Below are 23,770 nucleotides of genomic sequence, written 5' to 3'. Positions count from 1 at the left end.
GTATGACTTTTTAAATTGAATTATTGAAATTCGTTAACTTGACAATATTCTTACGATTGAGATGCATCTGTATGACCTACCTGTGGGAGAAACATCTTCCCACTGCCGAACAGGTCCCCCACGACCTTCATGCCATCCATCAACGGCCCCTCAATGACGTGAAGCGGACGTGTGTACCGGAGCGCTTGGGCCAAGCACTTCTCTGTGTCTTCCACCACATACTTCTCTATGCCCTACATGCCCAGAGGAACACACAACAGAGAGACGTGGTGAAGATACAGAGGAACACACAACAGAGGCGTGGTGAAGATACAGAAGAACACACAACAGAGAGACGTGGTGAAGATACAGAGGAACACACAACAGAGAGACGTGCTGAAGATACAGAGGAACGCACAACAGAGGCGTGGTGAAGATACAGAAGGACACACAACAGAGAGACGTGGTGAAGATACAGAGGAACACACAACAGAGAGACGTGGTGAAGATACAGAGGAACACACAACAGAGGCGTGGTGAAGATACAGAAGAACACACAACAGAGAGACGTGGTGAAGATACAGAGGAACACACAACAGAGAGACGTGCTGAAGATACAGAGGAACACACAACAGAGAGACGTGCTGAAGATACAGAGGAACACACAACAGAGAGACGTGCTGAAGATACAGAGGAACACACAACAGAGACGTGGTGAAGATACAGAGGAACACACAACAGAGAGACGTGCTGAAGATACAGAGGAACACACAACAGAGAGACGTGGTGAAGATACAGAGGAACACACAACAGAGAGACGTGCTGAAGATACAGAGGAACACACAACAGAGAGGCGTGGTGAAGATACAGAGGAACACACAACAGAGGCGTGGTGAAGATACAGAGGAACACACAACAGAGAGACGTGCTGAAGATACAGAGGAACACACAACAGAGAGACGTGCTGAAGATACAGAGGAACGCACAACAGAGGCGTGGTGAAGATACAGAAGGACACACAACAGAGAGACGTGCTGAAGGATGGGGGAAAACCCTTCAAGTGAGTTTCACCATCCTGCTTCGTGTCCTGACCTGACGATACATCCTGCTACATGTATCCGCAGGTCAGGACACAAAGTCAAGGGCATCTAAAGCCCAAATAACACTCCTACGTTGCGTGAGTATGCAAAGCCCCCTGCCACTACTCAGAGGAACACGCTCTGTCAGTCGATGACCTACGCAAACGCCATGACATATGGTCCACAGATGTTCAGCAGAACATCCCAAGGAATTTGAAAGATCTTTATCACATGGATTTATTGGAGCAGACTCGGCCTCTCTGGATTACTCATTTGGAAACACAATACTGCCCCCTGGCGTCCATGTGATTGAGACGGGGAAATGGAAACGCAGGAAGATCTGCCTCGTTTCTCAGAGTCCTGATGCCCAACTTGGTGAACGTGGGGCCAGGAGAAGCAGAAAATAACAACATAAGCAGATGAATGAGGTTGATGGGATGGAGCTGTGGCCTTCATACCTTAACCAGCGCGTACCCCAGCCTTTCCTCCACCGTTCTGTCTCTCCACTCATCAGTCGCAATGACTTTCTTCTCTCCCGCTGTATAGTTCTACAGCAGAAAAACAACTTGTAAGAGTAGCAACATACAGAGATGGGCTTTATTAATGCCTGTGTGTGTGTGTGTGTGTGTGTGTGTGTGTGTGTGTGTGTGTGTGTGTGTGTGTGTGTGTGTGTGTGTGTGTGTGTGTGTGTACCTGTGCGTATGCCAGTAGTTTATCGGTGGCGTCTGCGTCTTTGTTCCAGATGAGGCTCTCGCACAGCGACAGCAGCTCCTTGTCGATGTCGTCGTACACAGGCAGGTTCCCGGCGTTGACGATGCCCATGTCCATCCCGTCCTGCCAGGGGGCGTAGTTGATATTTGCACATAATGGGCTTTGTTACTTAATTAATTCAGCGCTCCACCAATCATAATGCTGCTGTATCAATTATATTAATAAAAACGTTGAAAAGTACGGAAGAGGATTAGGGACACTTGTGATTTTATTGTTTCTTCTGAGTTCTGAAAAAATAACAAAAAAAAGTGAGAATACTGACTTCAACATAATAATTCAGTCTTTAATCTCAGAATTCAGACTTTAAACTCAAAATAAAAATCACATGTTGCCCTGACCTTTTCAGTAGAAAAGCATCTAAAAACGTAACCGAGGTTTGGATGTCCGGGTATCTTTCCGCTAGGGAACTCTAACGAACCGGTCACGCACCTTGATGGCGTGGTACAAGAAGACTCCATGCATAGCCTCCCTGATCGCCTCCATGCCCCGGAACGAGAAGGACAGGTTAGACAGACCCCCGCTCACCCTGGCACCTGGCAAGGTCTCCTAAACACACACACATACACACACACACACACACACACCGAAAGAATGAGTTGGTAAATGTATGTATTTAATATCAGACACCGTTCAGCTTCCTGTTGGCCTGTGCATACCTTAATGGCTCTGGTGGCCCTGATGAAGTCGATGGCAAAGGTGTTGTGTTCTTCCATTCCTGTGCCGATGGTGAGGATGTTGGGGTCGAAGATGATGTCACTGGGGTCGAACCCAACCTTGTGGACCAGAAGGTTGTATGCTCGAGTGCAGATCTGGATCTTACGCTCCGTGTCTGTGGCCTGGAAGGGAGAGGAACATTTCAAATCCCCCGTCCCATTATCACATCCTAATGCACCATCTCCTCCGTTATGCCTTCAGTAGAGTCTAGAGATTTTGAAACCAAACCAAAAAGAACCAGTCCCTCTCAGATCTCTCCCGTTCCTGCCTCTCATACGTGATGCACAGGCCAGGTGTATGCCCCGATCCAATCAGGGTAGATGGCCTGATGAGTCAGTAACGAAAGGGGAGCCGTCTAACATCTCATAGTGAGGAAGACGGGGTCAACTTCTAACGCATTCTCAGGGTGCGTCTGCCGTCAGCAACCGCTGACAAAGGCAGCTCTGCTACAGAGTTCTACAGCGACAGTTTTAGGTTGCTTTCACACCTATAGGAGGGATCCCATTTACTAACATGGTTAGCTGTGTGCACGCAGCCAGGAGGCAATTAACCGCATTTCTGCCATACACTTAACTACTGCGGTCCCATAGCGACTACAGCGGTGTTATCAATGTATCAACGGCAATGCACTGCCTGATTTAGTCTGAAGATGTAGCGATGAACTGATATTTCTAGAGGTGAATGAGTTTTGTGTCATTAATCATTTAGATATTAATGTCACCTTACTAATGTTAGTTGTTAGTTCTAATATCACTGACTATGATTTGACTGCATAAATAAAAGACAGAATTGGCCCTCTTGTAATTCTAAGAAAGGTTAGGAGGCTTGCTTCAGTTAACTGAGTTACTAAAAACTTTATGATTGATGAACTTGGCTTTCGTGGTTCAGTTCATTATTAAACCTGTCACTTTTTAACAAGATCAACGATGATCTTGGATTGGAATGTTTAAAAGCCTATTTTAAACATTCCAATTATTTTTAACAAACTTTTTACTTGTTTTATAATCGTTAAATCTTTAAATTAACGATAATTATAATAATAGGAGGGGATAGCATTTGGCAAGATTTGGCAGGTCACTTCACATCCATTGGAAGGATCCTTCTACAGCAATTACAGAAAGATAGGATATGAAAGCCAACACACGTCTGGTAGGAGCCTGGGGTGTCTACTGAAGATTACCTACTTGCATATAAATCATAATGGCGACTCAAAGCCTCAGCCCTTTTAATGACAATAACAGCCAGGTCTATCCCTGGCTTTTGGGATGAGCGAAGTTAACAGCTCAACAAAGCCTTGCCATCTCCGGTGTTCAGCTGTCCAGCTAAACTCTCTGCCACTTCGCTGCACAGGCTAATCTGCTGTGGCGTGGCCCAGAACCTGTCTGTGGTTCAGTGGACTGGGCCCCATTCAGAAACTGTCTGTGGTTCAGTGGACTGGGCCCCATTCAGAAACTGTCTGTGGTTCAGTGGACTGGGCCCCATTCAGAAACCTGTCTGTGGTTCAGTGGAGTGGGTTCCATTCAGAAACTGTCTGTGGTTCAGTGGACTGGGCCCCATTCAGAACCTGTCTGTGGTTCAGTGGACTGGGCCCCATTCAGAAACTGTCTGTGGTTAAGTGGACTTGGCCCCATTCAGAACCTGTCTGTGGTTCAGTGGACTGGGCCCCATTCAGAAACCTGTCTGTGGTTCAGTGGACTGGGCCCCATTCAGAACCTGTCTGTGGTTCAGTGGACTGGGCCCCATTCAGAAACTGTCTGTGGTTCAGTGGACTTGGCCCCATTCAGAACCTGTCTGTGGTTCAGTGGACTGGGCCCCATTCAGAACCTGTCTGTGGTTCAGTGGACTTGGCCCCATTCAGAAACTGTCTGTGGTTCAGTGGAGTGGGCCCCATTCAGAAATGTGTCTTTGGTTCAGTGCCTCTCCATTTTGATTTGGTAAGTGTTCATTGTTCCACGTTCCTGCTGTGCGTTCCCTTTGTCTCTCTCTACCGTCTCCTGGGTAAAGAAGAATTTTGTACAGCCCTGTAGGACCGGTAAAACCTAACCAGACCATCGCTCCTGTGCTGTTGCACCCTGTTCCAGCATTGGGGGACATCTCTGAGTGAGTAATCACAGATAGTGTGGGTCCGCTTCCATGTACCAAGGCAGGTAATAAGTTCCTTCAAACAGTCATTTGTTCTGCCAAACTGTTTCGAGACACCATTCCACTAGGTAAGATAACAGCAATGATGGTTGTATGAGCTTTGCTCAAGATTCTTGAGGCTTGAGGCTAGAGCTTTTTCTGAGGTGCTATAGCAGCTTGAGGTTATGCTTTTTTCTTTGCCACTCAAGGAGAAGTTGCTCAGAAAGTTTGAGTTCCGTTTTAGGCTGCGCGAGAGTTGAGTTGAGAGTTCTCAGAAGAGACTGAAGGGCTGGTTTGACAAGCATGCCAAAGTTAAAATGTTTTTCAAAGAGGTCACACGATCTTGGCGGAGAAAGCACATGGTGTTGACAGCTGGTGTCGACTCAGAGCTGCAGGCTGTCTTGGTTGTTCAGGGAAGGAGGTCCGGTTTGTTCGTAGTGGATAGTTCAGGAGCTCCACTGAATCCTACGGCCCACTGCAGGTTGGTTCTGGGTCTCTCCCTCTCATGCTTCGTTTCCTGGATCTCCCGACCTCAGTATGCTATGTTTGTTTGAAAAGAGGTTTGTAATTTAATAAACCTTGTTTTCATCCCTTTGTTTGGCAAGAGTTTTAATTCGTTGCGACCGTATTTACGAGCCTTTAAAGGGGCCGTTTCATTCACACTTTGTTAGGTGAACCAACATTGTCAAAGATGTATTTTTACACGTTAAACGTGGAAAGGGTGCGTCAACGAATCCGGAATCTGTAGCAGGCCAATGAGTGTGAGAAGGTCAGGGAATGGCCACTTATAGTGGCTAATGTGTGGAGGGGGGGGTCCTAGAGATTAAATATCAAGCGTGCGTTAACGTCTCTGTGAGAAGGAGAAAGATTTCAAAACCTGCTACGTGTGTTTGAACAATTCGCTAACTATTGACTCGTTCTTCCGACCTGCGGCTAGAGTGCCGGAACAAAGAGTCCTGCACCGGTCTTATTTTGCAAACCCGCCCCCGCCCGTACCTGCAAAACATAAAACCGCATCCGACCCGTGTTCCGACAGTAGCAAGAATTACATTCCGCACCCGACCCGCTATAAATTGATATGGACGCCCGACCTGCACCTGAAGAAAAATTAGACAGATGGAACGCCGGGGAATCACACTATGTGGCGTTTGGCCCGGTGCTTTAGGTAACAAAAAAAAGCACATCATCCACTGTTTTAGTTGATTCCTCCACTCCTGAATAACATCTCCAGCACCGGAGAAGTCTCGCTCGCAATCGCAAAACCTGCTTCCGACCCGCACCCATGTCCGACACAGTACATTATTTTGCACCCGTTATATCCAAATTGTGCGGGTCACCCGTCGGGTACTCGCGGGTACCCGAACCCGGTCAGGACTTCATGTGCCATAAAGGGCTTTTCACACGGGAGGCGTTTGTCGCGCCTCCTGCGTTCTCAATGGAGAGGCCAGCGGGAAGAGAGGAGGCCCAGCGTCCTGTCAAGCGGCACGACAAGCGGGCGTACTCCCGTGAAACTGTCGCTTCCGTGCTCGTCGAACGCATGCGCGCACACGTTGGTATAGGTGAGAATCACAATAAAATGTGACACTCAATTTGAAACCGCACATTGTAATTTCTGCATCTATTATCAAAATATTAGTAATACAGTGAAGAAGATGAGAAAATCTAATTGGCATGTTAGTTTACGGTGTGTGCCAGTACCAGTAACATTTCTGGCCCTAAAATGTTTAGTTAGGGGTCACAGTGCTCCTAGTGAAAAAGGTTATTCTGGAGCCCTGAAGAGGTAACTTATATTGGGATTGTTAACAATTCCTAATGAGAATGAATACAAATTAGATACAGCAGCTTGTTAGACAGCAGCTTTAAACCTTAACTACAGCATCTTTAAGAACTTGTCCGTTCGAGTTGCAAAATGTCCTGTAATAATGCACAAGGTATTATGTTGCTTGCTGCATTGTTGCTCTTCGGTGACTGCATGCTATCGGATTCACTGCGTTCCTCGCTACAGAAAATACAACCACACAGTGCCCATCAGCATTTCCCAGTGGTTCAGGAAGACCCCTTTAAGTTCCCCCGCCTCCCCCAGCTCACCTGGCCCTCTTCGTCGAAGGCCATGACCACGACGGCCGCCCCGTAGCGCTTCACCGTGGCTGCCCTGCTCAGAAACTCCTCCTCGCCCTCCTTCAGACTGATGCTGTTCACGATGCACTTCCCCTGGCAGCACTTCAGCCCCGCCTCGATCACAGAGAAGTTGGACGAGTCGATGCACAGTGGAACCTACACACAAACACCAGAGGTGGATGAAGAGAAACTTGTTTATTTTACTGGGTCCCAATCGCTGGTAAGGAATACAATGCCTGAAATTGAGTTTATTAAATGCTGAAGGTACTGGAAATTCCATAGGCTCATTTTCCAGTGCTTGCATTTGTTCTTTTAAAAGTCATGCAAAAAAAGCTTTTTTTTAATAATATTGACTTCCTGTACTTTGCTGCCCAGAGATCTCTGGACCAAGTTTATAAAGAATGTTGGCAAAACGCGGCAAGCAAAACACATTTTCAAACTGGTTTATACAACAACATGTCATGCGTGATCTCATGTCTCCAGGATGAAAACCTACATAACTAAGTCTAGTACAGAAACCAGGTCTAGTACAGAAACTACTACAACATTAAAAAGTTTTTGTATTTCTGTTTGTGGAGTGAGGCTGTGAAACAGACTAGGTGTGGAGCTCAAGCGATGTCCAAGCATGATCCAGTTTAAAAAGCGGTACAAACACATGGTTTTCACGAGGTTCAGGGAGGAAGAAGGGATTTAATAATCAGGTGATTTCATAAATGATAAATGTTTTATATATTTGTTTATTTAATCTATTTATTTTCTATTTTTTGTAAATTTAAAGTAAGTATTTTTAGGGAGAAAGATAAGTTAGTTAGTTAATTGAGTAATTGAGAAGGGGTAGGTTTAAATAAGCATATGCTTCATCCTACTCCTTTTCGAACATGTTCGGTTCACATTATTACTTTTGTTTTGACTATTCTCATTGGTTTTACTGGTTTGTCAGTTTATTTTGTTGTATTACTTGAACATGTTCGAAATAAAAAAAAGCTAAACTAAACTAGGTCTGACAACAGGTCTAACAGTCTTCTGTGTGAGCGATCGTTGTTAACCATACATCGCTGAAAAGCCTTTACTTGTCCAACATTATTTGGTACTTTTGCGTTACTTTTAGCAAAAAAGGAAAGCAGAGTTGAGCATTCGCTATTGGATGTTTGAAGTATACAGTTTATAGTTTGAGGTGGCAATCTTGAAGATTTCCGTTCCATACTCTTTGGCGAAACTTTTGTCCATAAGGTCTTTTAGCGCATATATGATATCACCACAGACACCGAGCTTGTAAAATCATAATACTGCAAATAAGATTACATGTGATTCCAAGCAAAGATGGATATTTTAAACTTGGTATGGAACCTCCAGGTGAAGAATTGTTGGAGGAGTTCCTGCAGCACTCACCTAATAAACCCTAAGAATATTATTAGGGGTCAGAGCAGCGAAGCTGCTTACAGCAAAATAAAAAGACAAACCAGCAAAACCAATGAGAATCATCAAAACAACAATAACAATAGTCAAAACAAAAGTAATAATGTGAACTGAACATGTTCAAAAAGGAGTAGGATAAAGCATATGCTTATTTAAACCTACCCCTTCTCCACTACTCAATTAACTAACTAACTTATCTTTCTCCCTAAACATACTTATTTACATAATACAAATTTACAAAAAATATGAAATAAATAGATTAAATAAACAAATATATAAAACATTTATCATTTATGAAAACACCTGATAAGTAAATCCCTTCTTCCTGGTGAAAACCATGTGTTTGTACCGCTTTTTAAACTGGATGATGCTTGGACATCGCTTGAGCTCCACACCTAGTCTGTTTCACAGCCTCACTCCACAAACTGAAACACAAAACACTTTTTAATGTTGTCGTAGTTTCTGTACTAGACCTGGCGCTATTGTAAAAAATCATGAATTAGGCTTATTTCTCCTCACCAGATTGACCTGGACTCAAAATTCTTTCATAATATTAATCTCTAGAATCAGATGCATCTATAAAACCTGGGTCTTATGCCCTACTTTTTTTTACTTTTCCCACAATTTCATATTAAAGCTAAACATGATAAAAAAATTCACAGGCTACAAAAATAATAAAAAATCACCAAAATCGCCAAATAAAATCTTTAGACCAAGCCTCACAAAAATCATCAAACAGAATAAGTTTGATTTAGTTCCATTTGAGAAATATTGGCCAATAAAGTTGGAGCAGTTAGCCCATTTTTCTTATATGACCATTTTGTTATTGTATAAAAAAACAACTAATAACTACCCCCCACTACCCATAAACCCAAATTGTTGTACTGCACCCAAAGCTGGCGCTATTTAAAAAAATTATGAACTAGCCTTATTTCTCCTTACCAGATTGACCTGGACTCAAAATTCTTTCATCATATTAATCTCTAAAATCAGATGCATCTTTATCACCCTGGTCTTCTGCTCTAAAAATGTTTACTTTTCCCACAATTTCATAGAAAACCAAACGTCCACAGTCTCAACCCATTTTGCCTATATTACCATTTTGTTATTGTATAGCTACCATACGGCTATCATTAGGTGGATACCATTAACAGTGCAAATTTTCCGCTCTGTACTACTTTAAGAAAGCCCTTAATTCTCTTGTGAAATGTGTGCTTGGAGTTTTCTTGATGTTGTGTGCTTATCAATCGACATTTTCACCATGTGAATGAGGCTTCACGCAGTTCAGGAACTTCAGTGGCTCAACGGGTTAATGCCTTGTACTGGTGATCCTTAGGTTGAGAGTTCAAATCCCGATTAGAGCATTATGAACAAGCTGAACATGACATTCTGCCATTGCCACTCATTTAAGAAACACAACATTGAACAGCACCTGAAATTCATCAGGCAATCAACATTCCGGCTCGTTTCCAAGAATCGGACTGCCAAGACACAGTATGGCAATGCTAATGGCTCAAGGGGATAATGCCTTGTACAGGTGATCCTTAGGTTGAGAGTTTGAATCCTGATTATAGCATGCTGAAAATGACATTCGGCCATTGCTTTGCAGCTCACCTGAAAGCCGAGGCACAGTATTGCATTAAGTGGAACATTTCTCCTTCATAATTATATGCCATATTTATATATCTTCCATTAGTGTGTTCTTGACTTTTAATTTTGCTCGGACCCCGTTAATCACCTCTTGCGGTTCTATTTATTGTTAAGAACATTATGAGAACTCTTACTCGCGCTATGTCCGGTTCAGAGGCGATCAGGTTGCAGAAGCGAGCCATGGCTTTGGGGCCATCGAGCATTCCTTCATCCATGTTGATGTCAAGAATCTGTGCTCCCATTTCCACCTGGGCCTTGGCTATGCTCACCGCTTCCTGGAGGGGATTCAGAAGACAACGAGAACTACATAGATGGTACTTCCTCCTAAAACAATGTTTTGAAAGGAAACAAGACAGTGCTGTTTTCCTCACCTCGTAGTTTCCTGCCATGATGAGCTTGGAGAACTTGCGTGAGCCGGCCACATTGCAGCGCTCACCGATGTTGACGAAGTTGGTATAGGGGCCGATCTTGAAAGGCTCCAGTCCTAGAGAAGGGCCAAGAGGCACACCAGGTAAAAAGAGGTACATTGTGTGAAACTGTGCCCATGGATGAACCACCAGGGCACCCAGGTCAATGTCAAACTATCAAGACCGGTTGGATTCTAAAAACCAAGACACGCATATACACAGACATTGGCTTCGGTAAGAATATAATAACCACAAATTATGCAAGCGAAAAACATTTAATATCTCTCCAATTTCTCCGTTCTGAACCAAACCGAGGACTAAGTAAGACACGTTTCCCCCTGCAAAGAGTGATGTGGTCGGCTAACTACAAGTTATAGCTTACTGGTAGGGCTAACAACAGAGAGTGATGTGGTCGGCTAACTACAAGCTATAGCTTACTGTTAGGGCTAACAACAGAGAGTGATGTGGTCGGCTAACTACAAGCTATAGCTTACTGTTAGGGCTAACAACAGAAAGTGGTGAAGTCGGCTAACTACAAGCTATAGCTTACTGGTAGGGCTAACAACAGAGAGTGATGTGGTCGGCTAACTACAACCTATAGCTTACTGGTAGGGCTAACAACAGAGAGTGATGTGGTCGGCTAACTACAAGCTATAGCTTACTGGTAGGGCTAACAACAGAGTGATGTGGTCGGCTAACTACAAGCTATAGCTTACTGGTAGGGCTAACAACAGAAAGTGGTGGGGTCGGCTAACTACAAGCTATAGCTTACTGGTAGGGCTAACAACAGAGAGTGATGTGGTCGGCTAACTACAAGCTATAGCTGACTGGTAGGGCTAACAACAGAGAGTGATGTGGATGAGGTTGTTAGCATGGGTTGATGTGTGTACATAATGACATAAACGGAAATACAATACATTTTAAATTCAAGATATAAGACAATAGATTTTGCCAGAAGGGAAGGGGTCACACACACACACACACACACACACACACACACACACACACACACACACACACACACACACACACACACACACACACACACACACACTACCTGCGAGCAGCAGGTAGTCTTCAGGTATGTTATGAGGTGGCAGTCTGGGCTTGCAGTGCTCCACAGCTTTAGCTATGGCCCTACAGAGAAGAGGATCACAAAGACAATTAGAATTGGCAAAAGACAGGTATTGTGTAATCGCTGTAGAGCGAGAGTGTCTGCAGAAACAACAACATTCAAGGTTGTTTCTGCTTCTATAGGAAGAACGACAACTAAATTAAAGAAGCGTGGACAGTACTGTACTGATACACCTGGGAAAACAACACCTTTACAGCCCTCACCAACTGGGAAAAGATTGCTGTCGCTAACCAGCCCAAACGCAGGACTACAGTCAGAGAGGTCACGGTGCCCGTCAGATTTCCCAACATGTGGATGTTTATGACGACAACAGGGGAGAGCACAAAGATTAACCAGCCAACTGGCTAGAGGGACCTCATGTTTCTGAACACATCCCTGAAAAGACATTAGAGACGATCAGGGGTAACATCGGGCTGTCAACCTTCTAGGGTCAGAATATTGGTACATAGGCATCATAATACAAAGAGGAGTGACCTGATGTGTTCTGGGGTTGTTCCACAACAGCCTCCAACGATGTTCACCAGGCCAGAGACTGCAAAGTCCTACAGCAGAGTGGGGAGACGGAAGATATACAGTCAAACATTTTACACACACACACACACACACACACACACACACACACACACACACACACACACACACACACACACACACACACACACACACACACACACACACACACACCTTTAAATGTGAGGCGGTGACTTCAGGGGTCTCATCGTAGCCCCCGAAGGTATTGGGAAGGCCTACACAAGAAGACAGATCATTACCCAGAGAACATCCTGATGCTTTAGTTCCTGACCTAGGGGAATTTTGGATACAACTGGATTTTGTATTTCTTCAACCCAGCAGTTGCCATGGGCTGCCTCAGTGGGGAAGTGTCAGGTAAACACAGAATGGAAAATTGTGGATTTGTGAGATTGTTGGCTCTATTGGACACAGCTACCCAGCCATGGCAGTTTGTATGACATACCTGGGTTGGACAAAACGAAGATACAGCTATAACCCTTGTTCGGAATAAAAGTCTAGTCTAGTGATGGCCAACTGCCATTGCGGTGTAGACTTTGCGTCTATACAGAGAGGGTACGTGAGATGAACCAAAACCACAGCTGATCTATACCTCTACAAACATCTCAGGCATGTCAACAATTAACCCTGGGTTCCTAATAAACCGGCCAAGTCCTTTGAGTGAATAAGGTGACAATAAATGTTGAATCAAATCCTTTATTTGCCTTATATTTGATATAGTTTAGTACCTGAGATGTCTGACAAGATTCTTTATTATCTGGGGACATCTGGAAAAGGTGAATAGGTGTTGTGGAAGTTAATCCAGCTACTAATAAATGAACAAAAGGCTGCATGGAGTTATCTGGCCCCATCAGATGAAGACGTAAGAGAAAATGCTCTCCCCAAATAATAAAATCGCAATGAAAATTCAAATGTCAGAAGTATCCATTGTCTTGACCCCTTGCGCTCTTCAAGCTCTTGGTCCTCCCTGAGCTTTCCCTTCTGGAGAAAGTCGGTAAGTTTGACCCTACACTCTTTGAAACCTTAGAAGAGATTCTGCCCAGAAGGATAGACGTCTCTCCCAGGTAGTGTCACAAAATCTGCCGTACATTAGTTGTGCCCAAAGGCGCACACATCTTCGTTAAGACAGACTTTAAGGGATGACTTTGACTGAAAGAGCTCATCATTGACAGAGTTCTGTCAAACTCTCTCAATGATTTTGACAGAAAGTTAGCAAGTTTAGAAAGTTAGTTAAGTTAGTAGAGGCTTAAGTCGAGGGACAGTGGTTTCTCATGCTGACTTTGAGATAGTGTAGAGATATGACTTTGAGCTGGCTTTCCTTTTCGGGCGGTGAACACTCACTGACCAAACCTACCCAATCCCTGGACCACTGATCCATCATTTCAACAACCCGCCAGTCCACAGTCACCTCAGCACATTATCTGCTTACCTCAGGGAGAGTCTCCAAGTAAACACTATCCCTAGTCTCTTGTGAAAGACTTTATAAACCAGGTTCCCAGCTTATTTAAAATGTCAAGTACAAACTGTACCAATCCCTGAATCCACCTCTACCACCACCCTCAGACCCTTCAGACCCTCAGACCTCTGATCCCTCCGACCCCTGACCCCTCAGACCTCAGAAACATGACGACACAGGTGAATCTGTCTACCTGCGTTTGGGTAGGTGATTATGAAGGCAGTGGTGCTTTTCCCAATGGCCTCGATGAAAGGCCGCATCTCTGTTGCCCCCAACGCACAATTAAGACCAATACTGGACAAAAGGGAAAGAACAGCACAATCATCACTCACATACCTCTTTCTCATATTGCAATTCAAAATGCATACAAAAGGCAACAGAAAAAAATTAAAATTAAAATATTTATTCAACACTAATATACACTTCTGTAAATCATTAAAACCCCGGTCATATATTTTATTATACAAATAAGACCCTGCAGTGCCCATTTTATACTAAAGAACACCCAACCTTTTGAATCAGAAGAGGGTTGGTGTGTTGACTTGTTTGCTCCAACGTTACAATCAGACAGATGGCAGTCTTCCAATAAGCCCTAAACCTGCCTTACTTGACCTCTAAACGTACCGTATAGTGTTCTCTATATCGGGATAAGGGTACGGGTGAAAGTTAAAGACTTTGGGAACATGTATTTCGAAATGAAAACCAGGTGGCCGATCATCTCTGATCAGACATTGTGTCTTCGTTGCGGCTAATTTCTTTAAGTGTCTGATCACCCCTATACTTATGGTGCATCGCTCACATGAGGCGCGATCCGACTGAGGGCCGTCTTGGGAAGAGGCTCAGTGTTTTGGCTACGCCTGCTCATTGAGTTCCCCTCGGCGTGCGTTCCCATACAGGAAACTTTGTAGCAGCTACCAAACGCTCAAAACAGAACGACGCAACAAGGCGGTAACAGAGAAGGTGATGCTTTGTTAAGGATTTTAATTTTGTTAAGGCCTGTTTTTCAGTAATGTTAAAGTGTGTTTTCAACTGAAAATTGAAAAATGTATACAACTTATATATTGAACCAGATTTGTATAGTCTCATTTCAGATAACACTTCAAAATGGTTACACCCTGCATGCCTCAAAGGAAACCTTTCTCCATCTCCTAATAGGTTTTGAAGCAAGGTTTTCCCCTCTCTGTCATTGGTACAAGCTGCTTGCCCTTTGAGTGAATTAAACTAGCAACATTGGTAATATTAACATTATTACTACCCACAAAGCAGTAGAAAACCTGGTTAAATTAGACTCAAATGAGCGCTGCTTCCTTCCATTTTACACATGCTGACAAGCATTGTCTTTGAATTCTGAGATTTTGAACTCCACAATATTCGGTCCTCAAAACAATTATTTATAATTTATTAATCCTATTAACTTGTCATAGTCGCCCAACGACAATATTGAAAAGGCACACATATTAGAGCCTGAAAGGTTAAAGGTAGGTTAAATACAAAACATCCAAAAAAAAAGCTACAGTTGCCTTTCCTGTGGTTGACAGGCAAGATGGATTCCTCTGGCCAATCAGGGCGAAGAGGCCTTGATAGGTCAGAGAGGAGCTGGGTGCGTACTGAGTAAGACCCCTCCCATTTCACTCACCCTACAGATAGCTTGCTGATTGTGAAATAATTACACTCAAATAACAGCTCTTCAATTACAGCACCTTAGCCTGAGACTTTGTAAAAAAATAACATATTTTATGTGGATTGTTTTTATTTGGTGTAAATTACAATCGTATTGTTGTAGCTTTGCTCAGTCAACCTCCCCTGGAGAAGTCATTGAGAAAGCGAATAAATATCAAAAAGGAGTAGAATTTCACTAGCAGACAAATTGACTCCAGTCAGAAAGTCAAGGTAACAAAGCTTGTCTGGGAATTAACATGTTAACATGTCACACGTTAACATGTTAACATGTCACACGTTAACATGCTAACATGTTAACATGTTAACATGTGACACGTTCACAGCAGCAGGTCCAGAGGAACTCACCAGAGTGGTTTGGTGTGAGACACGCTGACCACAAAGGCCTCACCCGTCTGTCCCGACAATGTGCGGCCACTCCTGTCCACAACCGTCCCGGAAATCTAGAGTTAATAATATATAGATACATTAGGGCTAGACGATATATATATATCAGAACATACTCTTCCTATACGATAATTCTGTTATTGTTTTAAGAGGGTCTTTTGGGGTCCAGTCAGACAATACAATTCATTTAAATTATTTCTAAATAATCGATCTTAACATTTTTTTCCACATTTTTTAATTAAATGAACAGGGCTCCAAGTTGATTGAGAATACAGAAAAAGAGAGAGGGACATGTTTGAGGATGATGACTAATATAGTGAACATCACAGCTCTGTCAATATCAATATCTTAAACTCTTTCTGAGTTTGGGGAGAACTGGGTGTGTATGGTTGAGAACCCTGGTCTAGATGACAGAATTTATAATAAATCATTTGATTCAAACGTACAAAAAGAGGTGTTGGTGCGTAGGTCTTTCCACATAGTAGGTCGATGGCAAACAAAGCCGCCTGGGAAGAGATGGAAAACATGAATATGTTAATGTCAACGCACAAGATCATTTTTTTTCTCAAGACAGGCTAGTATTTCAAACTGAATGGCTGACTGAAGGCTGCCCAACTTGCCTTAGTTTTTGCCCGTGCTCCATTTATTAACACAGCTAAACATAAGCTCCATATGGTACAAGCATCTAAACCTCATCAATCAGTATCCAGTCCCATTGCTTTGCCAAATCTCGCCCAGGTGGAAGGGAGAATCAAGTAATTCTACAGGTTGATGTTGGAAGGGCCAGACGTTGAATATGAAGGGAGGTTGGGTATTCCAGCATGACAAAGAACAGAAGCATACATTTAAATCACGAATGAAGTACCTCAAGAAAAGGTTTAAGGTGCAGTATGTAGGATTTAGTGGTATCTAGCGGTGATGTTGCAGATTGCAACAAACTGAATACCCCTTCTCACCTCCCCCTTCCAATTTATGTTTTGATTTATAAATTGTGTTTAGTTAAATAGTCTGTAAAACTAAAGCTCATAGCTCACAAGAAGAGCTGTTTGTCTGCTCTGGGCTACTGTAGAAACATGGCAGGCCAGCAGGGTAGGTGGAAGGACACGCTCCATTGGTAGACATAAAGGCTCATTCTAAGGCAGGGGTATTCAAGACCCATTTTAAGACTTATTAAGAAAAGTTTGAAACATTTCCATATTGAACTTCCGTTATGATTCAGTGCTATGTATTGAAGCAATAGCGTTAGTTGTATCAGTGTCTGTATGGAGTCAACACATGACTCAAATGAAACTGTGTAATCTGAGAATACTGATTTGTTCTGACTGAGAATGGAGATTTCAAATGAGGACATACGGTCATTGTTGACAGTATGAAAGCATTGTTGACGGTGCAGCCAGTATTTCGACTTGGCATGTTTGCTTATTCTCTGACATATCCTGGGTATTTTAAGATTTATTTCAGTCAACATATTCTACCTTTAAACAAAGATCTGTCTATCAAAGCACATAACAATACGTAGCATTATATTTGTATTTATATGTCCTCAGTGTTGAATCTGGAAACGGAGAAACATATCAAAGAGAAGAGAAGGCCGTAGACATAGTTCTAACCAATGGCAGGGGATCACACCTTGGCATTAGCTGTGTCGAAGATGGTTTCCACCAGCAGGATGTCAACCCCTCCATCCAACAGACCCCTGACCTGCTCCGAGTAGGCTTCTACCAGTTCATCGAAAGCTGGGGAGATAAGCACTGGATCTTACACACTTTACTAGGATAGAAGACTGCATGCATTATTTATTTATTTATTTTGAATGGCTCACTAGTATTTCTGAGGTCAGGTCTTTCTACCGACGGCGACACAGAGAGGGTTTTATTGGTTGGACCGACGGCTCCGGCCACATAACGCTTTCTTCCTGAGGACATAACGAAAGCAGGTACAACCAATCACAACATGTCACAAGGAACCGCCAATCTCTTCCTCCGGTGTCAGATATTGGCTTTTTATGTTATTCTGCATCTGTTTATCTTGGTCAAACATCTTGGCATCGCTTCAACCCGCCACACTAGGCCTGCACGATAAATCGTTACAAAATGTGCGATCTCAATTCGCCCCTGTGTGGATTTAAGTATTAAATTACTTCGATTTTTTTTTTGTAAGCCTTAATTTACAGGTGTGTGGAGTTGCTTCAGTAGTTTTAAAAGGCCAGCAATTAAAGACAATGTGCTGCTATATGTACAAACTAAATCAATCATTACTTTTCTGATACTGCACTTTAATCAGTTATAAAGGGCCATATGAAACGCAACGTGCTAGAGGTGCCAAAAAACTATGTTTGGTACTTCCATTTTTTTTTTGGACATGGTTCATGTTTGCAATTAAAATTACATTCAAGCTAAAAAAATCGTGATTCTAATTTTTCCCCGAATCGTGCAGGCCTACGAAACACCATGCACTTTATCATTATCATGTTATAGACCAGAGAGGGCTTGGCTGAGGAGAACAGCCCCTGCCTCGAGGCGGTCTGATGCTCGCTGACTCCACACTGGGACTATGGAGAGTAGGATTCAGACCAAGGTTTCCACCATCGCTACCAATCCACACTTAACTCATTAAGTGTGCAGTGAAAAGGAAATGTTGCATTGGTCTGAATAGGATCCATTAAAATAAGTAATTAACACTAAATTATGTGGAATATAAATCTGATCAGCTAGTAAACGTAGTCTTGACAGACTTCATGAGGTGGAGCTGAATTCCCCCGGCTCCTCCATTTCGGGTGTAGTTTGCTCTTTCTTAAGCCATCAATAGATTCCCCTGCCGTAAGGGAGGTAAATGATCAGCCGCTTGGCTCCGTAGCCATGAGGGAAAATAGCCTATTACATCAGTGGAAAGGAATAGAAGGAAATCGATTGGGATCAATTATTATTTCAATTGAAAGACACCAACCTACCATACAGCCACAAGATGTCAAACAGAAGGATCGGACCAAAACCGATTGACCTACTGCATGTCAAAACCTGTGTGTAAACACTGTGTGGCACAAAGCCTATTTAGATAACCCGTTTATGATAGTTTTATGGGACCAAACACAACTTTGATGACAAAAACAACTAAACAGTGTAACTAGAAAAAGGGAAGTTTGCCCTTGTGTCATATTTTCAAAGTAAACATCAGCAAATGTTATAGCGCTGCTATTTTCATTAAAGAAAAACCTGCTAAGTTAAGTGGTTCATTATCGTGGAGGTTGTGTGCAGCGGGTCCAGGCTGGCTTCACAAGGCTAGCTCTTTTATAGTCCTGAACCACTCCTAGCAGATACCTGTTTGCTTGGTGACATCACTGGCTGCTCGTTTTGCAAGTTCTGCAGATGACTTATTGAGGCGGTATGCCTGAAAAACAGAACGATTAAATGAACATTTGAACATAACAATATTCATTTGACCAGCTGCAAAAAGTTAACACCATGTCGTCTGTGATGCAAAGAGATTATAGTTAAAAGAGACAATGGTGGAGCTGGCCAAGTGATCTGTGGTGGCTGTGAATCGATTTACAAATAAGACACAATATAGAAACAATCAACCCAGCCTCAAGATGTGCGTGAAGATGGAATACAGACCAAATGACTGAGCTGGTAGTCTGCCTGGGCGATGCTGGTGCTGCTGAATGTGTTGGTCTCGATGATGTCTGCACCGGCTAGAAGATACTCCTGCAGAGAAATGCAAAGGTGAGAAGAGAAAGTTTTGCCTGTGTATGCAATTTCATCTTGACTATTATATCCCCTTTTTCATTAACGTATCCTAAACAATGTATTCATGTATAAAAGAAAGACTGAACCATTCTTCAACGCTACGGAAATGTTGACCCTATGACGAGTAGTCCAAACGCTTAAGGGCTGATTATGGTCCCACGTTCCCGCAGCGCAATGACCACGCAGACGCTTCGACGCAGTCCTGAACCTTTATGGCTCTGCGTCGGATCTTAGTAAGCGGACCAATCACAGCCCTTGCTGCTGCGTCGCCTCGACGGAAGGTTACAATTTTTGGGCAAGGACGTAAGGGGAACGTAACCCCCTTGCGATGCGTGAACGTGGGACCATAATCAGCCCTTTACTGTCACTAAAACCCAAAATACGTTTTTTTATAGACATTTCTGACAAAAAAACAGAGAAACAAAAAAGAACTGAGAAATTGTATGAAACACACCAGGGGTTTGCTGCTTCCGGCTAAAAAACCGAAACATTTGTCGATATGCGATATGTTTTTTGGCAACGTTTGAAGCAGGATATACTGCACATACTGCAAATAAAGCTTTTGCAGTCGCAAAAGGTGGGGTAGGTGGAGCTCCCACACATTCGACAGGTTTTTACTATACTGACTGCCCGCCAGGAGCATCCCGACATGAACGAATTAAAGTGAAATGTAAAGCAGTAGGGAGCTAATGTGCTGGTGTCGTAGAACACCCACACATCTCAATAGCACTTTATGTCATTTGAAAGTCGTTTTTCTAGATTTGGATATTCATGGATATTCTCGCTGCTTGTCACAGCGATCTGGCACATGTCACTCAAGACGGGATCACCAGGGGTTCTGGTCTGCGCCCGCTGATGCCCATGAAAATCAAAGTGAACAGATGTTCCTGACTCATCCCTAGCAGCCTATATTATCTACTGCTAAGCTTCCTTATATGTTGGACATCCACAAGACATCAGAAAGTATTTCTATATAACTTTTTGCAACAAGTATTCATGTTGTTTTGTGGTATTTGTTTGGACTACCAGGTTAGGTTATTCCTTAAAAGGCGTGCACAGCCTAACTATTGCATATACTATTTAAAAATATAGGATATTATAGCCTACTGTATATGATGGAAAAGCCTAGTGTCTATATTGAAGAAAATCAAAGTGCATACAGATTATGTGCATACAGAAAATGGCGGATTGGAGAATCCGCCATTTTAAAACTTGGATCAATAACAGTTTTTTGTTTTTATTATAGGGATTGAACCTATGGCTATTTCCACACTTTTTCTTATCTCCAGACCCAGTGTTACCTGAGGAGGCAGTTGGCGCATCGCACGGGGGCTACGGACCCCTTACGTCCTTGCGGACCCTCCTTGCGTCCACCCAAAGGGCCGGACGCGCCCCTCTCATAAATTGTAACCTTACGTCGAGGCGACGCAGCCACAAGGGCAGTGATTGGTCCGCTCACTACATCATTTTCGGCAATATGCTTTGTATGTAAAAAAACGAAGGGAAAACATGTAACTTCTGCCTTCATAGCCGTAAACTTTTTTTTTACTCACTAGTAATCGGTAAAAGTGGAGACGTTTTGTATTCGGTCATCATAGACTTTGAATGTAATGACCAGAATGGACAACAATGACCAACTAGCAGCCTATCTTCTGTTTTTGTTGCACATTGTTTGATGTCGTATTCAGCTTTCAAGTTGCTAGAATCCATACCATACCATAATCAAAACTTCTAATAGCAGACCAATTGTAAAGTAATAGCATGCAAAGACAAAGACCAACTATTTGTTCTCTCTTTACCACGCAGAACCATAAAGGTTCAGGACTACGTTGAAGCGACTGCGTGGTCATTGCGTTGCGTGAACGTGGAATCATTATCAGCCCTTAAGTCTTAATAGGAGGCTGATTGGTCCAAATCTCTGGTGGTTCAGACACAAATGTATACCGTGGCAAGTTGTGACAGGATTGAGCTTGTAGGATGGTTATTTCACAAGGTTAACGAGAGGTTAGACTTAAAAGATGGTTGTTCGGGATTTGATTTGCAAATATAGGAGAACGTCCCACAACCTAATTTATATTAATGCATAAACATGTAACAGTTCAGTACTTCTCAATGTAACCCAAGTGTGAAACCTTTTAGCCGTTATGACAAAAGGTAAGCAGAAACTCGTGTTTGCAGTACCATCCAAATTGCTTCGTTTGGAGGTTCTTATTTGAAAATCTACTCCCAGAGAACACTATTTCAGATAAACTCCACACCTCAATGCAGACTTTAATTAAGGTATTACTGGAAGCTGAGCTTGCTTCTATTTTGCTTATCGTGACTGATAAAGAATGAGGGCACTTCTTTTTTACTACTACTCATGCGACTACTTATTACATCTGAATACATCTCTTCAAGCTGTTGCTGCCTTACTCAATATTCCCCTTTTCAGGTATTCCACACGGTTCAACGATAGAAATGACACTCCTGATTTCAAGAGATATCCCAATTATTAGATAGGTTTATCTTATGGCTCTATTATGAGGTAAATTTTATGTGTATTTGGCAGTGTGTGTACCTTGTGTATTTGGCAGATAACTCAGGCTATGTGTGTACCTTGAGTATTTGGTACATAACTCAGGCTGTGTACCTTGTGTATTTGGCAGATAACTCAGGCTGTGTACCTTGTGTATTTGGTAGAGAACTCAGGCTGTGTGTGTACCTTGTGTATTTGGTACATAACTCAGGCTGTGTACCTTGTGTATTTGGCAGATAACTCAGGCTATGTGTGTACCTTGTGTATTTGGTAGATAGCATCTGGCTTTGTGACGCTCAGCATATCGTTGTTTCCTTTCAGAGAGCAAGGATGGTCTTTGAATTCCATCCCCCGGAAATCTTCTTCCTTCAGGTTCAGCTGTTGAATCATTGTTCCCATGCCGCCATCCAGGACCATTATCCTTTCCTGCAGCACCATTTGAAGTTCCATTTCCAGTGGGCATCTACATTCTGTTAAGAAAGATATTTGAATGAGAAGATTCCTTTTTCAGCATTCCTCTCGACCCACATTTTAAACAAGTGGATAAACGTTGACATTGACTGCCAAATGATCACAGTATTCACAGTATATTTTTTGTTAAAATTGCTTTTTAGCATACGTATTGTGGCAAAATCATTCAACCTGACGACACTGCAATGTTTATGAAACATTAAAATAAAAATTTAAATTAAGTCATGAACAAGTGGTTTGATTGGCACCTCACTCCATCTACTAGGGTTAATAGGACTACTTGCATGATACTGTTGTTTGGCAATTTAAACATTTCGTTTGAAGCATCTTTAAAGCTGGGAGGGTAAAGGGAGGTGGAATAGTTTCAGAATCTATCTTACTCTGACTGGTTTCTCCAAATCGTCTTCCCTAGCTTTAAAAGGTTGTGGCATAAATTAAAAGTTCACTCTACTCCTGCAACATAGTGTGCTTATTAAATCCTCTCATGTTGAACTGCCCATAAGAACCTTTCATTCATAGGTCTTGTGTCCATCACATCAACATTGAAGGATTTTACTGAATAATCTTGAGGTAAAAGCAATTGAATCATCCCTTTAAACAACAGGGTGGCAAAGGTGTTCCCAAGTAAAATAGTACTCGTACAGGCAAACAATAAACGATTACCTAAATAATGTACTCAGACATCTTGATTGATGTTATATGATGTTGATATGTAGTCTGGCAAAACTAAAACAGGGTTGTTCACCGACTGACTTACTCATTAAGATATATGTCATCATGTGGAAGTCACCGCACAGTCCCTTCATTAAAATATATATATTTTAAAATGTATATTGACAATCAAGGATCCTCGAAAACATGTGTTACATCAGCGACTGTCTTGCATGTCTGACGTCACGTCCCCAGATGTTCAGATCCAGGAGGCTCATGATACTTATGAATAGCGATATTTATGATCATATTCCGTTCATTAACATGAACATATTAACACATGAACACATTAACTCATAAAATAGGACGCTTGGCCACTCTCAAGGCCCAGCGTTCCCCCTCATCTGTAAGTAGAGTATAAGTAATTATATACTGTACAAAGTATGAGTACACAATGTTGCACATGGCAGTGGAGCCCAAACTTTCTGAGCCAGCAGCCAGAGACTGTGGTTTGATAGTTCAGTCCTCTTACAGTAGTCATGCATCGTTTATGGTTCTTTACCGGTTTCTGCTGAGAGATCGGGAATCGTTGGAGTCATGGTTGCACAATTTCACTGATCCTTTACCACAAACTAAAAATATTTCCGATTGATTTCGTCAGTACATGCACATTGTAGCGGAGGAATAAGTGAGGGGAGGGCGCATGCGCGGTGTTTTTTAATTGACGCGTTCAAGCCCAACTCGGAACGTTAAAGAGCACCTATTATGCTTTTTCGACTTTTATGACCTGTAAACGTTGTTATAATGATTTATAGTCATGTTTAACCATACTAAAGTGTCAAATAATGACGTACATGCATTTAGACGTGTTCCCTGCTGACCGTCTGGGATGGCTGTGCAAAGCGCTACCGGTCGCGATTCACTTGTTCAAATTTCCGGGATTTAT

The 23,770-nt window shown here is 42.6% G+C and overlaps 1 protein-coding gene across 1 annotated transcript in view; it reads right to left on the bottom strand.

Annotated features, from left to right (window-relative positions):
* Positions 1-23,493, bottom strand: part of mtr (5-methyltetrahydrofolate-homocysteine methyltransferase) — a 46,037-nt gene extending 22,544 nt beyond the window's left edge. The window contains exons 1-20 of the mRNA XM_079756369.1: positions 23,387-23,493; positions 21,961-22,172; positions 19,053-19,142; positions 18,756-18,825; positions 17,261-17,353; positions 17,068-17,174; positions 15,885-15,944; positions 15,400-15,494; positions 13,568-13,668; positions 12,075-12,136; positions 11,865-11,932; positions 11,313-11,392; positions 10,220-10,332; positions 9,983-10,123; positions 6,753-6,938; positions 2,486-2,665; positions 2,259-2,375; positions 1,752-1,892; positions 1,517-1,606; positions 81-233 (exon numbers count right to left, since the gene is read on the bottom strand). Of these exons, the coding sequence (XP_079612495.1) occupies positions 81-233; positions 1,517-1,606; positions 1,752-1,892; positions 2,259-2,375; positions 2,486-2,665; positions 6,753-6,938; positions 9,983-10,123; positions 10,220-10,332; positions 11,313-11,392; positions 11,865-11,932; positions 12,075-12,136; positions 13,568-13,668; positions 15,400-15,494; positions 15,885-15,944; positions 17,068-17,174; positions 17,261-17,353; positions 18,756-18,825; positions 19,053-19,142; positions 21,961-22,172; positions 23,387-23,423 (2,196 nt within the window). The 5' untranslated portion in view covers positions 23,424-23,493. The remainder of the gene's footprint in view (positions 1-80; positions 234-1,516; positions 1,607-1,751; positions 1,893-2,258; positions 2,376-2,485; positions 2,666-6,752; positions 6,939-9,982; positions 10,124-10,219; positions 10,333-11,312; positions 11,393-11,864; positions 11,933-12,074; positions 12,137-13,567; positions 13,669-15,399; positions 15,495-15,884; positions 15,945-17,067; positions 17,175-17,260; positions 17,354-18,755; positions 18,826-19,052; positions 19,143-21,960; positions 22,173-23,386) is intronic.
* Between the last annotated feature and the right edge of the window lie 277 nt (positions 23,494-23,770).

The sequence above is a fragment of the Pollachius pollachius genome, assembly GCF_949987615.1.
Source record: "Pollachius pollachius genome assembly, chromosome: 19".
Taxonomy (NCBI): domain Eukaryota; kingdom Metazoa; phylum Chordata; class Actinopteri; order Gadiformes; family Gadidae; genus Pollachius; species Pollachius pollachius.
Note: the sequence above shows the minus strand (reverse complement) of the source record. Positions and strands in the feature narration are given on the sequence as shown.